The 15,545-nt window shown below is 43.7% G+C and overlaps 1 protein-coding gene across 7 annotated transcripts in view; it reads right to left on the bottom strand.

Moving 5' to 3' along the window:
• DPP6 (dipeptidyl peptidase like 6) overlaps window positions 1-15,545 on the bottom strand; it is a 767,813-nt gene that overhangs the window by 158,973 nt on the left and 593,295 nt on the right. For all 7 annotated transcript variants that reach the window (XM_054021141.1, XM_054021143.1, XM_054021139.1 and 4 more), the window contains exon 7: window positions 3,966-4,047. In XM_054021141.1, coding sequence (XP_053877116.1) covers window positions 3,966-4,047 — 82 coding nt within the window. The remainder of the gene's footprint in view (window positions 1-3,965; window positions 4,048-15,545) is intronic.

A 15,545-nucleotide genomic window follows, 5' to 3' on the forward strand; every position in this document is an offset into this window, starting at 1 on the left:
CCCTTCACTGCTCTCAGCTGTACCACGTATAAGCTCAGCACAGCTGAAGACTGAGCCCAGGGAGTTTACGAAGACTGGGAAGACTCAAGTGAAATAAACAATCAAATAGTCTGTTCTCCTCTTAATGTGTGAGAGACTGGGTATAACTCTCAGAAACTTACCAACCTTTTTCAAAGAGAAAAAATAGGCCCTTTGGTTTTGGAGTTTGGATTGCTTCCCTATGAGAAGGCATTATGTCCACTGGGAAGCAGATGACCATTACACACTGGGGCAGTTTAAGTAGCTTTGGAATATTGAATAATGAGCACAGAATGTTTTTCCATCTTCTTTATCCTGACCTTTTTTTTTCTGGGCATCTATGCCACGATATGTTACTGATTTGTTTTCTGTATATTGGAGAGTCTACATTAGCGCATCTCAATGCCTGACTATGTACTTGAATTTTTTTGAAACAACAACAACAACAACATTGTGTTTAAAAGTCTGAGTTTTGGTATGGCTATGTTCCTTTTTCTAAGATGCAAATTAATTGCCCATTGTGGAATCCCCATTGATGAAGGTTTTGGACAAACACCTCTCAGGGATAGTCTCGGTCCTGGACACCTGTCTCAGTGCAGAGGGCTGGCCTTGATGACCATCATATAAATCTAAAGTAACTGGTAGTATTACAATATGATTCCAGGAGTGAATGGCAGGTAACTATAGTGATCGACCCCAGCAGAAAATCTGTTGAAGAAAGGAAGATACACTCATGACATAAGGAATGGCCCAAGCACAATTCAGGTTGCCTTGTCTTTCAGATTAGAAGAGTGCAGTTTTTGTTATGCTTTGAACAGCTCACTTTGTACTAAAATAAAAATTAAACAGTTAAGTAACAGGGAAAAAAAACTGCTTTTGTTCTATTCTTCACTTTTTCTAAAGGCAGTTCCTTGTTAATGAAAATGTCTTTATACATATGGCATTATAGGTACTGATTGGAAGCCCAATGAAATAGATACAGCATTGCCAAAGTTAATATACTGCAAACAGTTCTGTCAGCATCAGAAATCATCCTCAAACAATCTTACCAGCCAGAACTATTGAGCCTGTGTTATCCTTTTATGCTAGAAAGAGTCCTATCATGGTATAATCTTTTCTTTTTCCAACAGAAAATAAAAGTAGTAAAACTGTTTAAACTGTGTTTGCTTTTGTTATAAGATGACTGAATTCTTTACAAGCTTTCCTCTTTCAGTGTTCCCATTCTTGTGTTAAAGGTCCACACCAGTATCTTATTGTTTATACCTTATAAGAAGTGCCACATTTTTACTTCTTGAAGCAGCCATCTGATATTTATCAGCACAAAAGGTACGCATAGCACAGGAAGCCAATAGAATGAGGCTCACAAAGTCATTTCACTCAGGTCACCAAAAAAAGTTTCTTCTTATAAGACTGCAAGATGTTCCCAAGAAAACTGACAACAGATTCTTTACATCTTGGGAACAGTAGGGCCTGATTCTCCTTCCACCCACACCAGTGGAAATCAGAAGGAATGCCACTGAAGTCAATGGAGTTACATCAGTGTGAACACCCCACATTTCCACTAGTCAGGAGTCCAAAGCTCTCTTTCAAACCCAAACCTCACATGTGCTAGTACAATCCACAACACAATGGCCACAAGGTCAACATACTGAAGGCATCCAATGGTACACATGGCAGATGGAGTGAGAGAAGGGTGTGTCAGTATGTGCAGTGAGAAGAGGAATCTCTTTCTAATCATTTTTCACATGTGGGAAAACCCCTGCATCATTATTGCTAAGTTCTTTGTGCAGTAACTTCTAGGTCTGCAGCTGCGTCAAAGCTGACTTTTCTGGTGAAGCAGAAGACAAGTGTCATTCCTGTGTCTCCTACAAGCCGCAGTGCTGAAGAGAGGACTTAGACGCAAGCAGTGGCAGCTGCTAACATTTCTTTGTCATGAACCACAGCAGTGCATGTAAGGCTCCTTCAGTGTTTTGGAAGCCATCTTCCAGTAATGCCACATACTGAACATTTTGACAGCTAGCCTGTGAGAATATTTCTTGAGAGGAAAACAAGTGTGGTTCCCCTGGCCACTTTTCAAGATTAATTTTCTGTGTAAAAGCCCATTTGAACGTGCAGTAGCACAAAGGCCTCTAGCAGATAACAAATCCTTAGAACCGGCTACAAACACTTTCTCCCGGAAGGTACGATTTCAACACGAGAGGTGTTAAGTTCTCCTGACAACGCTATCAAAAACATTCAGGGATTCCTCCTCCTGCTATACTGCACAGAAAGCCTATCAGCCTGCAAGCAAACGTTAAAACAAGCTTTTTATAAAAGCAAAAACATCACGGCTTCACTGCCTGCTTAACAGAACCTGTGGCTGCCCCCTTTTAATTGTGCCTTCGGAGAGAAGGTGACAGTTGGCACTTTAAAAGCTTAGATATTGGATTTGCACCAGGAAATGAGGACGGGGACTCTTGCTCTAAGGAAGGACACGCCTAAGGTGGCAGGAGGTATGAGCTGACATAGTTGAGATTGCACAAGCTCTCGCCGTGTGGAAACCTGCAAGGGCCATGAAGAGACCATGATAATTTTGGGAACAAAGCACTCCATGAGGGCTCCCTTTTTCACCCCTGCAGATTTGGGTCCTTGTCTACATTTGTCCATTTCACAAGCCATTGTGGGCCAAATTCGGGTGCAAATCCAGAGTAGCTCTGTGGAAGCTGCTGTGTACACATAGCTCATCTCTACACAGGTCTGTCAATACATGTTAGGCTTAAACTGCCATGGCCCTGCTACCCCAGAGGATGATGTCCCCTTCTGAGTCTGCCAAAATAATTACAGTATTGCAAATCTGGAGACACTCCATGGAAGCAGAAACCTCTCATGAAGCAGGGATGTTTCACCTAAAGTATATTGGGAGACTGGGATAGAGAAGTTTGCCCTACAACTGACACCAGGAGAATCAAATCCAGGATCTCAAGTCACAATTGACAAAGTACTCGTTTTCTATATTTCAAATAATCAGGAGTTTGAACTAAATCTATTTATCTTCCTACTATAGAATATTAATAAATGACATATATTTGTTAATATTAAGAACAACCCCTGTACAGGTGCTATTGCTAAATCAACGCCTTTTAGAAACATGCAGGACTGAACAATAGAAGGGACTTGAGGAAGGATTGGAGTGGAGCAGGGCAGAGCCAGCACGAAACTGCAGCAAGGGAGATCTAGGTTGGACATTAGGAAAAAGTTCCTAACTGTCAGGGTGGTTAAACACTGGAACAAATTGCCTAGGGAGGTTGTGGAATCTCCATCTCTGGAGATATTTAAGAGTAGGTTAGATAAATGTCTATCAGGGATGGTCTAGACCGTATTTGGTCCTGCCATGCGGGCAGGGGACTGGACTCGATGACCTCTCGAGGTCCCTTCCAGTCCTAGAATCTATGAAAGGAGACAATTTATACTAGATAAGTGGGAAACAAAGCTTTGGTGACATTGCCTATGGAATATTTTCTATTATTAAATATTTACACTGCAGTAGTACTGAGGGGATCATGGCTTCATTGCATTGTTCTCAACAAACATATGTTTTGATATTTGATACCACATGAGCAATGGTATGTGCAGACACAAAATGCCAGTGTATCCCCATGCATCGAACAAGTGCATTGAACATGTACAAGCTGGGTGTGTGCTGATGGACAGGCATAACCTAGAATGCCCACTTTTGAAAAGTTGGGGCCACAACATTCAGAGATGAGTTAGGATTTTAATAGTGTGAGGACAATATACCATAAACGCTCCAGACCCAGATCTGCTATGTTGGTTGTAAGAAATCAGCCAGTGAAGAATGGCTCTAAGAGAAAAGGGGGTAATTGGCACAATATCTATTAATAATTATTTTTCAAAATTACAACAGTATGTGTTTGTATAAACTCATTTCCATGCTTGTGCTATCTTACCAGTTGTTGCCCCTTTGGACCCCATCCAGCGTACTGAAGCTTTGCATTACTAACTTCGGGTGGATACAAACTCTGGGGGTCCCTGCAAAAAAGACAAACAAAGATTTCAGCCTCTAGAGTTTCATCCTTTAAACTTGTGCAGTCCCTACTCTGAAGTTCCATTACATCCACTTGCGTCCGTTTCTTTGGCTAGAACCTGCCAGCACTTACTACTGGATTTCAATGACTCCTTAACATGTAGTCAGCACTACTTCTGGTAACAAGTGTGGGTAGGATCAGCTGACAAATACCTCTTCTCACTAATACAAGACTGAAATACATTAGTTCTACCAATGACTAGCCTAAGCCTTAAGTATTAGTCAAGGGAAGGCAAACAAAATACACCTCTACCCTGATATAACGCGACCCGATATAACACAAATTCGGATATAACGCGGTAAAGCAGTGCTCCGTGGGGGCGGAGCTGAGCACTCTGGTGGATCAAAGCAAGTTCGATATAACGCGGTTTCACCTATAACGCAGTAAGATTTTTTGGCTCCCGAGGACAGCGTTATATTGAGGTAGAGGTGTAATTGTATTTATCAACACTTGTGATATCTACAAATGACAAACAATAATTACAGTTCTGAAACACACTGCCATGAGATAATATAATTTCATCTTCTTCACCCCATGGCTTTTCTGCCTGATAATTTCGTTTTGAACATGATGGCAGGGAACTTTGGCATCTCTATTACTAGCGCATACACTTGGCTTTCAGGGGAAAAGCTGTTATTAATAATACTGAATCTCAATCTGTTAAAAATAAATTGAAATGCTTTTCCTGTTCCTTCATCCGTTACCTTTGTTTTAGAGAAGAACACCAGTGAACATGGCAAATGCAATCAAAAATAGTGCGCTTCTGTAAATGTCAGTGCTGCATAATGTCATCTTGTCACATCATAGGCATCATGCTGTCTTCCATTGTTTTGATGGTGCTTATACTCAATGCAAATAATTATTTTTGATATTTTGAAGTCGCTATTACAACCCTTTTTATTTATATAACAAGTCTATAAATAAGAATATTAATAAAGCTTTCATATAGTGTTATTCACAGTAGCTCTCAAAGTGCTTTTCAAAGGAGGTCAGTATCATTACTGCCATTTTATAGATGGGAAAACTGAGGCACAGAGCAGAGGAGTGACTTGCCTAAGGTCACACAGTAGCCCAGTGGTAGAGGTGGGAATAGAAGCCAGGTGTCCTTAGTCTCAATTCAGTGCTCTACCACTAGACCATACTGCCTCTCTTCTTTCACTTGTATGACTTTTATTCCTTCCGTAAGCACATTGTTTTATCTTGCCTCTTTTACAATACAATGAAATGAAAGGCAATAATTAGACACCACCAGTTAAATCCAATTATGTCTAAAAATGTGTGCCCTTTTCCCTTTTAGACTGGAAAACACAGTAAGTTCACATGCATTATATTTTGTGGCTGATGCTATATATAAGGGCCTGATCTTGCTCTTTGTAATTAGCCAAAAACTTCCTTTCCTCTCTGGGTGTTCTCTCAGTGGAACGTTTGCAGTATTGGGGTCTAGAGATACTGGCAACAAACAAAGATATGTACAGCTAGGTTCTGCCTGTTCTTGCATGGGTGTACAAATGAGGGTAGAGTGAGCCCTTCCCTTGCACACCTGTCCAGAGGACAGCTAAAACCAGGGGCTTTCACAGTGCAAGAAATGCAGGACCCGCAAATGGGGCATGATAGAATGTGGCTGTAACCAAGGCCGTAGTCTTGCCCTTTGCCACATGCACTGGTGGCCTAGTGCTTGAGGAAGCACATAGAATCATATAATCGTAGGACTGGAAGGGACCTCGAGAGGTCATCTAGTCCAGTCCCCTGCACTCATGGCAAGACTAAGTATTATCTAGACCATCCCTGACAGGTGTTTGTCTAACCTGCTCTTAAAAATCTCCAGTGATGGAGATTCCACAAACTCCCTAGGCAATTTTTTCCAGAGTTTAACTATCCTGACAGTAAGGAAGTTTCTCCTAAGTCCAATCTAAACCTCCCTTGCTGCAATTTAAGCCCATTGTTTCTTGTCCTATCCTCAGTGGTTAAGGAGAACATTTTTCTCTCCTCCTTGTAACATCCTTTTATGTACTTGAAAACTGTTATCATGTCCCCTCTCAGTCTTCTCTTCTCCGGACTAAACAAACCATGATTTTTAAATCTTGCCTCATAGGTCATGTTTTCTAGAACTTTAATAATTTTTATTGCTCTTTGGACTTTCTCCAATTTGTCCACATCTTGCCTGAAATGTGGCGCCCAGAACTGGACACAATACTCCAGTTGAGGCCTAATGAGTGTGGAGTAGAGCAGAAGAATTACTTCTCGTGTCTTGCTTACAACACTCCTGATAATACATCGCAGAATGTTTGCTTTTTTTCCCCAACAGTGTTACATTGTTGACTCATATTTAGCTTGTTATTCACTCTTCCCCCCAGATCCCTTTCCATAGTACTCCTTCCTAGGCAGTCATTTCCCATTTTGTATGTGTGCAACTGATTGTTCCTTCCTAAGTGGAGTACTTTGAATTTGTTCTCATTGAATTTCATCCTATTTACTTCAGACCTTTTCTCCAGTTTGTTCAGATCATTTTGAATTTTAATCCTATTCTCCAAAGCACTTGCAACCCCTCCCAGCTTGGTACCATCCACAAACTTTATAAGTGTACTCTCTGTGCCATTATCTAAATCCTGGGTCTCTTGAGGCCCCTTCCAGTCCTACGATTCAATGGTTGATGAAGATACTGAACAGAACCAGATGCAGAACTGATCCCTGCCAGATCCCACTTGAGATGCCCTTCCAGCTTGACTGTGAACCACTAATAACTACTCCCCAGGAACGGTTTTCCAACCAATTATGCACCCAGCTTATAGTGGCTTCATCTAGGTTGTATTTCCCTAGTTAGTTTATGAGAAGGTCCTGTGAGACAGTATGAAAAGCCTTACTAAAGTCAAGATACAAGCAGTCCTTGACTTTACGACGCTCGACTTATGACAAACAGGACTTACGACATTTCTGAATCGGAGTGGATTGCGGTCCCGAGTTACGATGTTTCGACTTAGGACGCAATTTTCAGGAACCAATTGTGTTGTAATTCCAAGGACTGCCCGTATACCACATCTACCGCTTCCCCCTATCCACAAAGCTTGTTACACTGTCAAAGAAAGCTATTAAGCCACTGCACTCATTTTTAAAAGGTGCATAACATTTGCTGCTCCAGCATAGCATGCATGACCCCAGTGGCATTCGTACGGCCTTTGTCCTCCAAAGGCAGAATGTCTCCTGGAACTGCTTCAGGAGCAGTACAAATTCTGCTTCCGTCCCGCAAGGTTTGGTTGTAAAGGGCTTATTGTAGTCGTTAGTTGCTTTTGAAAGATATGAGCTGGGGAGCAAGTAAATGACTCACTCTATCCTGAGTGCTCTCTGTTCCCATTAAAATCAGTCACAAAGCTCCCAGTCACCACAATGGAACAACTTCACAGCTGTTTATGATTAATTCTAGGGTTACATGTACTTTATGCCTAAGCCACTAGCCGGCCATTTCTATCAAAATTCCAGCATGTGGTTAGTCATTTTGGTTACCTCAACAGCGAGTAGCCTCTTTGTGTGGCAGAAATGTAGCGGGCTGATAAATTATGAGAAATTGTATTGTGATTTACTGAGAGACAAAACACACTTCAACTACTTGTTACACAAATTATTTAGGTCAATTTTTCACCTGTGCCAATAAGACAAGTAAAATATTATAATACTGAAATATTCCCCTCAAATGAACAGATTGGACAAACTACAAGAATTCAAACCAGTTACACATCAAAGAAAGCACGTGGAGCTGAGGGACATGAATATCAATTATAGCCAATAATTCAGATCAATAAAAGACAAGTCATGTCAGTTCTGCTCACGGCGTCATCTTTCAGGAGAGCTAAACTCTATTACAATGAGAACTGCAGCATAAACAAACTTTGGTAACTAACAAGGGGTAACACAACACAGAAGGACAAGACCACCAATTGAAAAAAAAAAAAATAATGGAGATATCCCATCTCCTAGAACTGGAAGGGACCTTGAAAGGTCATTGAGTCCAGCCCCCTGCCTTCACTAGCAGGACCAAGTACTGATTTTGCCCCAGATTCCCAAGTGGCCCCCTCAAGGATTGAACTCACAACCCTGGGTTTAGCAGGCCAATGCTCAAACCACTGAGCTATCCCTCCCCCCCAATTCACTCTACCAGAAAGGTGCTCTGCTAGTGACGAAGCAGCAAGAGTCATCCTCTTTCTCTCACACCTATTTTTAAAGACAAAAGAATGTTATCCACTGAACTAGCTCCTAAATTGTGTAGCTGAGCTGTGACTATCTGATGTTTGTGGGGTTTAAATAGCAGCAAAAACATTGCTGCAGTTGCGCTTATTCGCTTCCAAACCTTGTGCTGCCAACTGCAAAGATAACGGAGAGCATATTATACTGTGCGGCTGCAGGATTTAAGAAGCCATGCGCTCAAAGTCACTGTTTTCAGTGCTACAAACCAGAGAGCAATAGCTTGCTCAGTGCAGTGTGTCGCCACAGCATGGAGGAGCACAGCATGGGCCAGATCTTTAGAAGAGCTCCGCAGCCATTTTGAAAATCCAGCCCCAACTGTGGGTGCCAAGCACCTGCAACTCTGATCCTGAGCTCATCTGAAACTCTCTCTTAGGCAGTTGGACCCCATTACCGTAATATCTGAGTGCCTCACACCACACCTCTGAGATAGGGAAAGGCTATTATGCCATTTTACAGATGGGGAACTAAGGCATAAAGCGACTTGCCCAAAGTTATACAGGAAGGCATTGGTGGAGTGGTGGTCTCCTTAATCCCAGACTAGCACTGTAGCCACTGGACCATCCCTCTTCTCCTCTCTAAAAGCCTCTAAAAGGTGGTGTGTAGGGTACAAGCAGCTACACGCCACAGTGGAAGGCAGGCTGTGTTCACACTTACTGCAGTGTGTAGCCTCACTCAGCAGTGAAAGACTCCAGAGCAGGGAGGCAGCAGGGAAAAGCTCCGGCAGCTCCCTGTTCCTGGAGATTTTCACTACACCTGAAAAAGGCTCTGGCAGGGGGGAGCTGCCAGAGCCTTTCCCCACCCCACTGAAAGGCTCCAGCAGTAGGGAACTGTTAGAGCTTGTTCCTGCTGCCTCCCCCTGCCAGAGCCTTTCCCCATTGCTGGAGCCTCTCAGTGGGGAGGCAGCGGGACACTACACTGCTAAAAATAGCTGTTTAGATGGGGGAGGCACCGCTTGGATGTGTAGAGAGCTGTGCAGGGAATATACCCTAGAGTTCAGGTGTGTGGGGCACTTTACGCGCCTATCCTGCACCTCACCGTCTACATTGCTATTTATACCCATGCTAGCTGGGCATGTAGTGTCTACACGATACACACTGGCAACAGTGCAGACCTACTCTAAGCTGGCCCTATTTTTCTGTCTTCAAGGGGTGCATGGATTTCCCATTACTAGGATAAGAATTACAGGTGCACACTGACAGACTGATAAATATCCACCCCTAAACATTTTCCTTTTGCAGTTTGAGTTGCTCCTGATAATTCTGTTTTCGGGTTTAATGCTGCTTTCTCTCTCTCAGATAGGACCATCCCCTGCAGCATCCCTGTTATGCTCTGAGGGGTGACACTGCTCAGGGTTTGGTCAAGGAAAACAGGGGAAGGACTATAAACACCTGTGTGGTATGCTTTAGTGTGAAACAAAAGGGAATGACAGGAATGTCCTGCCTTATTAAGGCCCAAGCATCCATCATAAAGGCACTACAGCCTTAGCCAGCTTTGAACTGAAGGGTTCAGTCAGCAATCAGTGGTCTGCACTGGGAGTGAGGTGAAGTCACATGACCCCAGGAGGACCTCGGGGGAGGGAAGGGATTCTGCCTCAGGTAGGTGTGCAGAGGGGGCCCGCCCAGGGCTACATCACCCTACAAGGATACAACATACTGCCTCCCATTGTGTGCCAGTCCAGCTGTGCTGGGCAGTGTGGAGGGGGGGCAGAGCCCTGGCTCCACCTTCTCCTTATCCTCTTTGAGCTAATGCCTGCCCAAGGGGAGCCAGAAGGGAGCAGTCGCTGCGCTCTGCTAGGCCTGATTTTCGGAAGTGCTGAGCACCCTCAGCACCCCACTGACTTCCAGGGGAGTTATGGGGATACGCTCTTTTGAAAATCAGACTCTGAGGAGCATAGGGACTCCAGCTGCACCTGCCCACTGAGTCTGTTCCTCGCCCCACCACCTTATCCTGCAGAAGCTGCTGTCACACCGCAATGGCCCTTCCCCTTAGGGAGTCCCCCCGGGAAGGCAGATCAGCACTGTATATTGCTAACGCTTTTGCAAGCATCGCAAAGCATTTTGGGGAGGGTTAAAGGTGTGTGAGTGGAGAGTGGAAGGTTTCTTTGTAGGTCACAAGAGGCTGAAAAGGGGGAGAAGAAAAAGAAAAGAGCAGAGAATGGTGCAGCTAACAAGCTCAGTTCAAAGATAAGACGCTGGCCACCGCCCAAGGACACTGCTCGCAGCCAAGACTTGGCTGACAGCCGAGAAAGACGGGGACTTGAAAATTGCCTGAGCGGCCGTGAAAACAAAAATCCAACTACACAGACCTGCACCTGCAGGCCAGCAAGACCAGCAAAGAAGAAAACAAAGTCCAGAGCTGCAAAGATAGCAGCGAAAACAGAACGAATGAGGTGGCGACGGTGAAGGCCAACAGAAGGAAAAACAAATTATCCAAAGCCTATGTGTTTTGGGCAGCCGAGAAGGCCACAGTAAGCCGATTGGGACTGGTACAAAGAGCACCAGGCACAGGGGGCCCTGGATGACAACACCCCCAAAGGAACCCAGGACTTAAAACTCTCCTGAGAGCTGCAACAATTTGGAGATTACAGCGGATTCCCCCGATGACTGGGCCCAGGGCAAGAACTCCCGTCCACCCTCCCCCTCTTCTTCTTACGTTACACCCAGGCCTGGCCAGCCGTGGGTCAGGCATTTGTGAGTACGAAAGTGGGTTAGGGCTTGGGGCTCTAATGCTTTCTTTCTTCCCCTAAGTGATGTGGGAGCGTTCCCTGCACTCTCTATTGTTTTATTATTTTATCAATAAAGCTTTAAAATTCAGACACGTGGTGTGCCTCATCATCTCCTCCCCAAAAAGATCCTGTGGTCCCAGCCTGGTCAACTGTGGGCCCAGACAGATTGGTAATGAAAATCTGTCACACTGCCCTCCAAGAGAAGTATGAAAAATCCTGGGTTCTTCTCTCACTCTCCCTTTCAGGAGCACTTGCAAGTCCCCCTATGCACAGTGCAAGGGTGGATGGCTGTGAGATGAAGAAGTGTGTGTTGCAGTCCATGTGAGTCGAAGACCAGTGTTAAAATATCTGCAGGAAAAAGATGAAATTCTACCCATGACATTTGCAAGTGGAACTGGCTACAATTCTTTATTTTTACTTCACTGGAAAAGCTGTTATTTAATCTTCAAAGTATTTTCAGCTTTGTTTTCCTATTTGAATCCCTATAAAACACTCCTTAGACTCACCCAGCCCTTTCTGATTCTCTCCTGGGTTTCTTGGATGTTGTACCAACGTCGGAATCCCCTCAGCTGGGGCTAAACTTTTACCTGAAACTGCAGTGGCATTCCCTAATTTTTAGATACCTGTGTGGAAGCCACTCTCTCAGATACTTCCTGTCTCCAATCCCTTGTGTATCATCTCCTAGAACTTACTTCTGGGAGAATTTTGCACCAAAAAATTAAAAAATTCTGCACCCAATATTCTACAATTCTGCAAAATTCTGACTATTTTTGTCAAAATAACACAATATAATCATGCCAGTTTCAATTATTTTGGTAATTTATTTCAAAATACCTGTCAGCAAGTACGTCTGTAACAATACAGACAACACAAAAAGATTCAGGAAATGTTTTTTGACAAATAGATTCTTTACTAGACAGAATTGTGAGTAGTAATTTATTTCAACTACAATATAGAAACTTATTCCCCGCACAGCTCAAAAGCTGTGCAAAGGCTTGTGGGAGTCAGGGATAACAGAGGAGCTGAGGGAGAGTGAAGTAAATTGCTGTGAAGAAGCCTGGGAGTGAACCTGGAGGGTTGTTGGGTTGGGGTGGGAGAAGTATGGAATAGGGTTTTTTTGAGGGGGAGAGCAGGATTGTTAGGGAGTTGGGGAGCCTCCCCCATGCAGATCCTGGCTGACCACTAGCCTCTCCCATTCAGTCAGGCACATCTGCCCCCATCCCCATGTGTCCCTGCACCCCCACTCAGCCATCTGCCTCCTCTGTTCCTATGTGTCCCTGAACCTCTCACCCCGTTGTCTCCATATGTCCCTGCACCCAGCCACTCCCCTCCCCCCGATGCCATGTGGCCCTGCACCCCCACATGTCCATGCACCACCACTCCCACTAGGCCCCTGGCTCAATTCTGTCACCACACTACCTTTGTGTCCCTGCCCCAGTCTGTCCCCCCCACTAGCCCTTCTGAACCCCAGTCTATGTAACCTCCCAGCAGCCCCGTGTGCCCCACTCTGTCTGTTTCCCCCATATCCCATGCCTCTTCACCTCGCCCCATGGGCAGGGTGCTGTGAGGAAAGCAGCCTCTCCTCCTCCCTCTCCGTGGCTGGCTGCTCAGGCCCTGAGCCTGCTGCCCTCTCTTCTGGCACCACATCAGCCCCTGGTGGGTGAGAGGTGTAATCGCTGGCAGAATCTATTTTCTGTGGGGAACAAAAAAATCTGTAGGGGACATGAATTCTGCATGCGTGCAGCGGTGCAGAATTTTCCCCAGGAGTATAGAACTATCATTTATAACAATCACCCAGGCCTCTCTGAAGATCTTGTGCTTCTCACAGCTATCTATATGTAGGCCTTGCAGTTTTTTTTAACCTTCCCTTGTGGTCTCATTTGTACAGGATTTTGGCTTCAAAATGGGTGATTTTGGATGCAGTTTTCATGCACTATTAGTTAGTTCATACAATGTTTATTAATGAACCACTTCCATTACACATTTATATTATTTTCATTGTAAACTATCCTTTTCTATAACCAAACACTCTGTACATTCGCCTTCATTTCCAAACCTGGAAATCACTGAAGACATTCCTATTAAAGGTTTATTGTCTCTTCTTTAGTCCCTGAAATTTGTGATTGATTTTAGTGCTTGGGAAGTGAGGGAACAATACTCACTATTTTGAACCAGATATAAGATGGAGCAGGTGTTCAAACATCCCCAATGTGCCTCAAAGTTGACTTGTTTCAACTCTGCTATGCTAGGCCTAAGTCTCTCTAGAGGAGAGACTGCTAAATTGTTCCAAACAGGCTGGTAGATATGTACAAGCAGGAGGACTCTAAAGAACTGTGAAGACTAAAAAGGTAAGCATGTGTGAAGTATGATAAGAAAAGCACGATGGAGCACAAAAATCATTGTAGAAGAGATTATGGTAACTAAAAATGTGTCCAAGTACACAAAGAACCAAAGGTACAGTAGTGACTGAGGGAGAAAGCAAATCTTCTAAGAGATGGGAAGGTTATTTCTGACAAAAGGAAAAGACATTGTTAAACAATTAAATGACTTGTTTACTTCAATGTACACAAAGGAGGAGAAGAGACAGATGTCAGAAAGAAAAACACTTCCCAGGAGGCACACAGATCTACAGAAAGAGAGAGAGAAGAAAACAAAATATTGAAGGGAATCAAAGACATGCTGGAACAGTTAATCAAGGACTTAGACCAGGGGTCGGCAACCTTTCAGAAGTGGGGTGCCGAGTCCTCATTTATTCTCTCTAATTTAAGGTTCCGCATGCCAGTGATACATTTTAACGTTTTTAGAAGGTCTCTTTCTATAAGTCTATAATATATAACTAAACTATTGTTGTATGTAAAGTAAATAAGATTTTTTAAAATGTTTAAGAAGCTTCATTTAAAATTAAATTAAAATGCAGAGCCCCCCGGACCGGTGGCCAGGACCCAGGCAGTGTGAGTGCCGCTGAAAATCAGCTCGCGTGCCGCTTTTGGCACACGTGCCATAGGTTGCCTACTCCTGACTTAGACGGTCTGAAGATGCAGCACTAGGCACCCCCCACCCTGAATTTTAATGTAAGTGCTTAAATAGATTGGGAAACCACTCCTGAGATATTTTGGGCTCTTTCTCTCTTAAGCGTGCATGTGTGAGTGCGCACATGAATGTATGTGAGCACACACACTCAAACATATTTAAAACGTCTTGAGAAATAACCCAACATTTTATTGTATAGCCCACTTCATGTAAGCTACAAACAGTGTTTTTCAGTGATCAAAGGAAAATGCAGGCAATGAAAGCAAATCAAACTCATTAAAGGTTCAAGTACAGATATATAGCAGATCTGTAGTTTGGTTTTAAAAACAACCAGGGATCCCACACATTTTACCCACAGGGCACTGAATTCCAGACATAGAGCATAAAACAGAAAAGCTCCAGGTAACAAAACAAGTTTGCTCGACAGAGTTAGCAACCCAGTCAAATTCAGCCACAAAGTAAGGAGTCTAACCGGTCTAGCTGACTACAGTCTGCCTGGGTGGCTAACGCATACAACAATGTAATATTTGGCAGCAGGCCAGGCAAAACCTGGCAAAAATGCTAATACAACATTAAAATCAATCATCTGTCATAGCAGGAGCCAGTGAATGTCCATTGGGAATGATGTAAAATTCATGGCACAGGATGGTCTTTGTTGTGAAATTCTGCAAATACTGGAGGTGATTTAAAAATCCAGCAGAGACTGGGAAATGGTAAGGAGTTACAGTAATCTAGTCTGAAGGAATGGAGGCATTGACTGGAATCTTTAGTTTTCTCTAAGCATCTGCAGATGCTGGAAATAGTCTTTAGATACTGAAAGGCTCTTTTTAAAATAATGACATGATCATGCTCCTCATGTGATATCTCAAAAGTGTAGATGGCAGGTTTTTTTTGTTTTTTTTTTTAAACTTTTGCTTCCACTGCTGGAATCATATCTAGTCCACTCAAAGGGATGGTGAAGAGGTGACAGCCTCCACGGGACAAAATAAGCCACTTAAAAGCAATTTTTTCTGACTGGTGTTTAACTCCATTAAGTTTTTGCAGCCATCTAGTCTTGGGGCTCCATGAGGCAGAAGGTGAATCTATCACTGGAATCAGCAGGATCTCAAATAATTCAGGTTAGGGATCAACAGCTGAGATGTAGCAATAAAACCTAGACCTTGAAAGGACTCCCCTGAGAGGGAGACTAGAAATGTTAAAGCAAGTAGGACTACAAGGGATACCGTACATTTTCAGTAGCCGTGTGCCTTCTCCAATTGACCCATGACGTCAGCCTCCACTGCCCACTTGTTAGTTTTTCAAACAAGCACCTTCATGCTTTCTCCCAAGCTGCCCCCCATGTTTGCAAGGTGATCCACGAAATTACTTCATTCTCCACCTTCAAATCCCTTCTCTAAAAGCTCCTTTGTCACGATGCATACAAACATCTTTGATAATGGCTAGGCTGCTGG

The sequence above is a fragment of the Malaclemys terrapin genome, chromosome 2 (genome assembly GCF_027887155.1).
Source record: "Malaclemys terrapin pileata isolate rMalTer1 chromosome 2, rMalTer1.hap1, whole genome shotgun sequence".
Taxonomy (NCBI): Eukaryota; Metazoa; Chordata; order Testudines; family Emydidae; genus Malaclemys; species Malaclemys terrapin.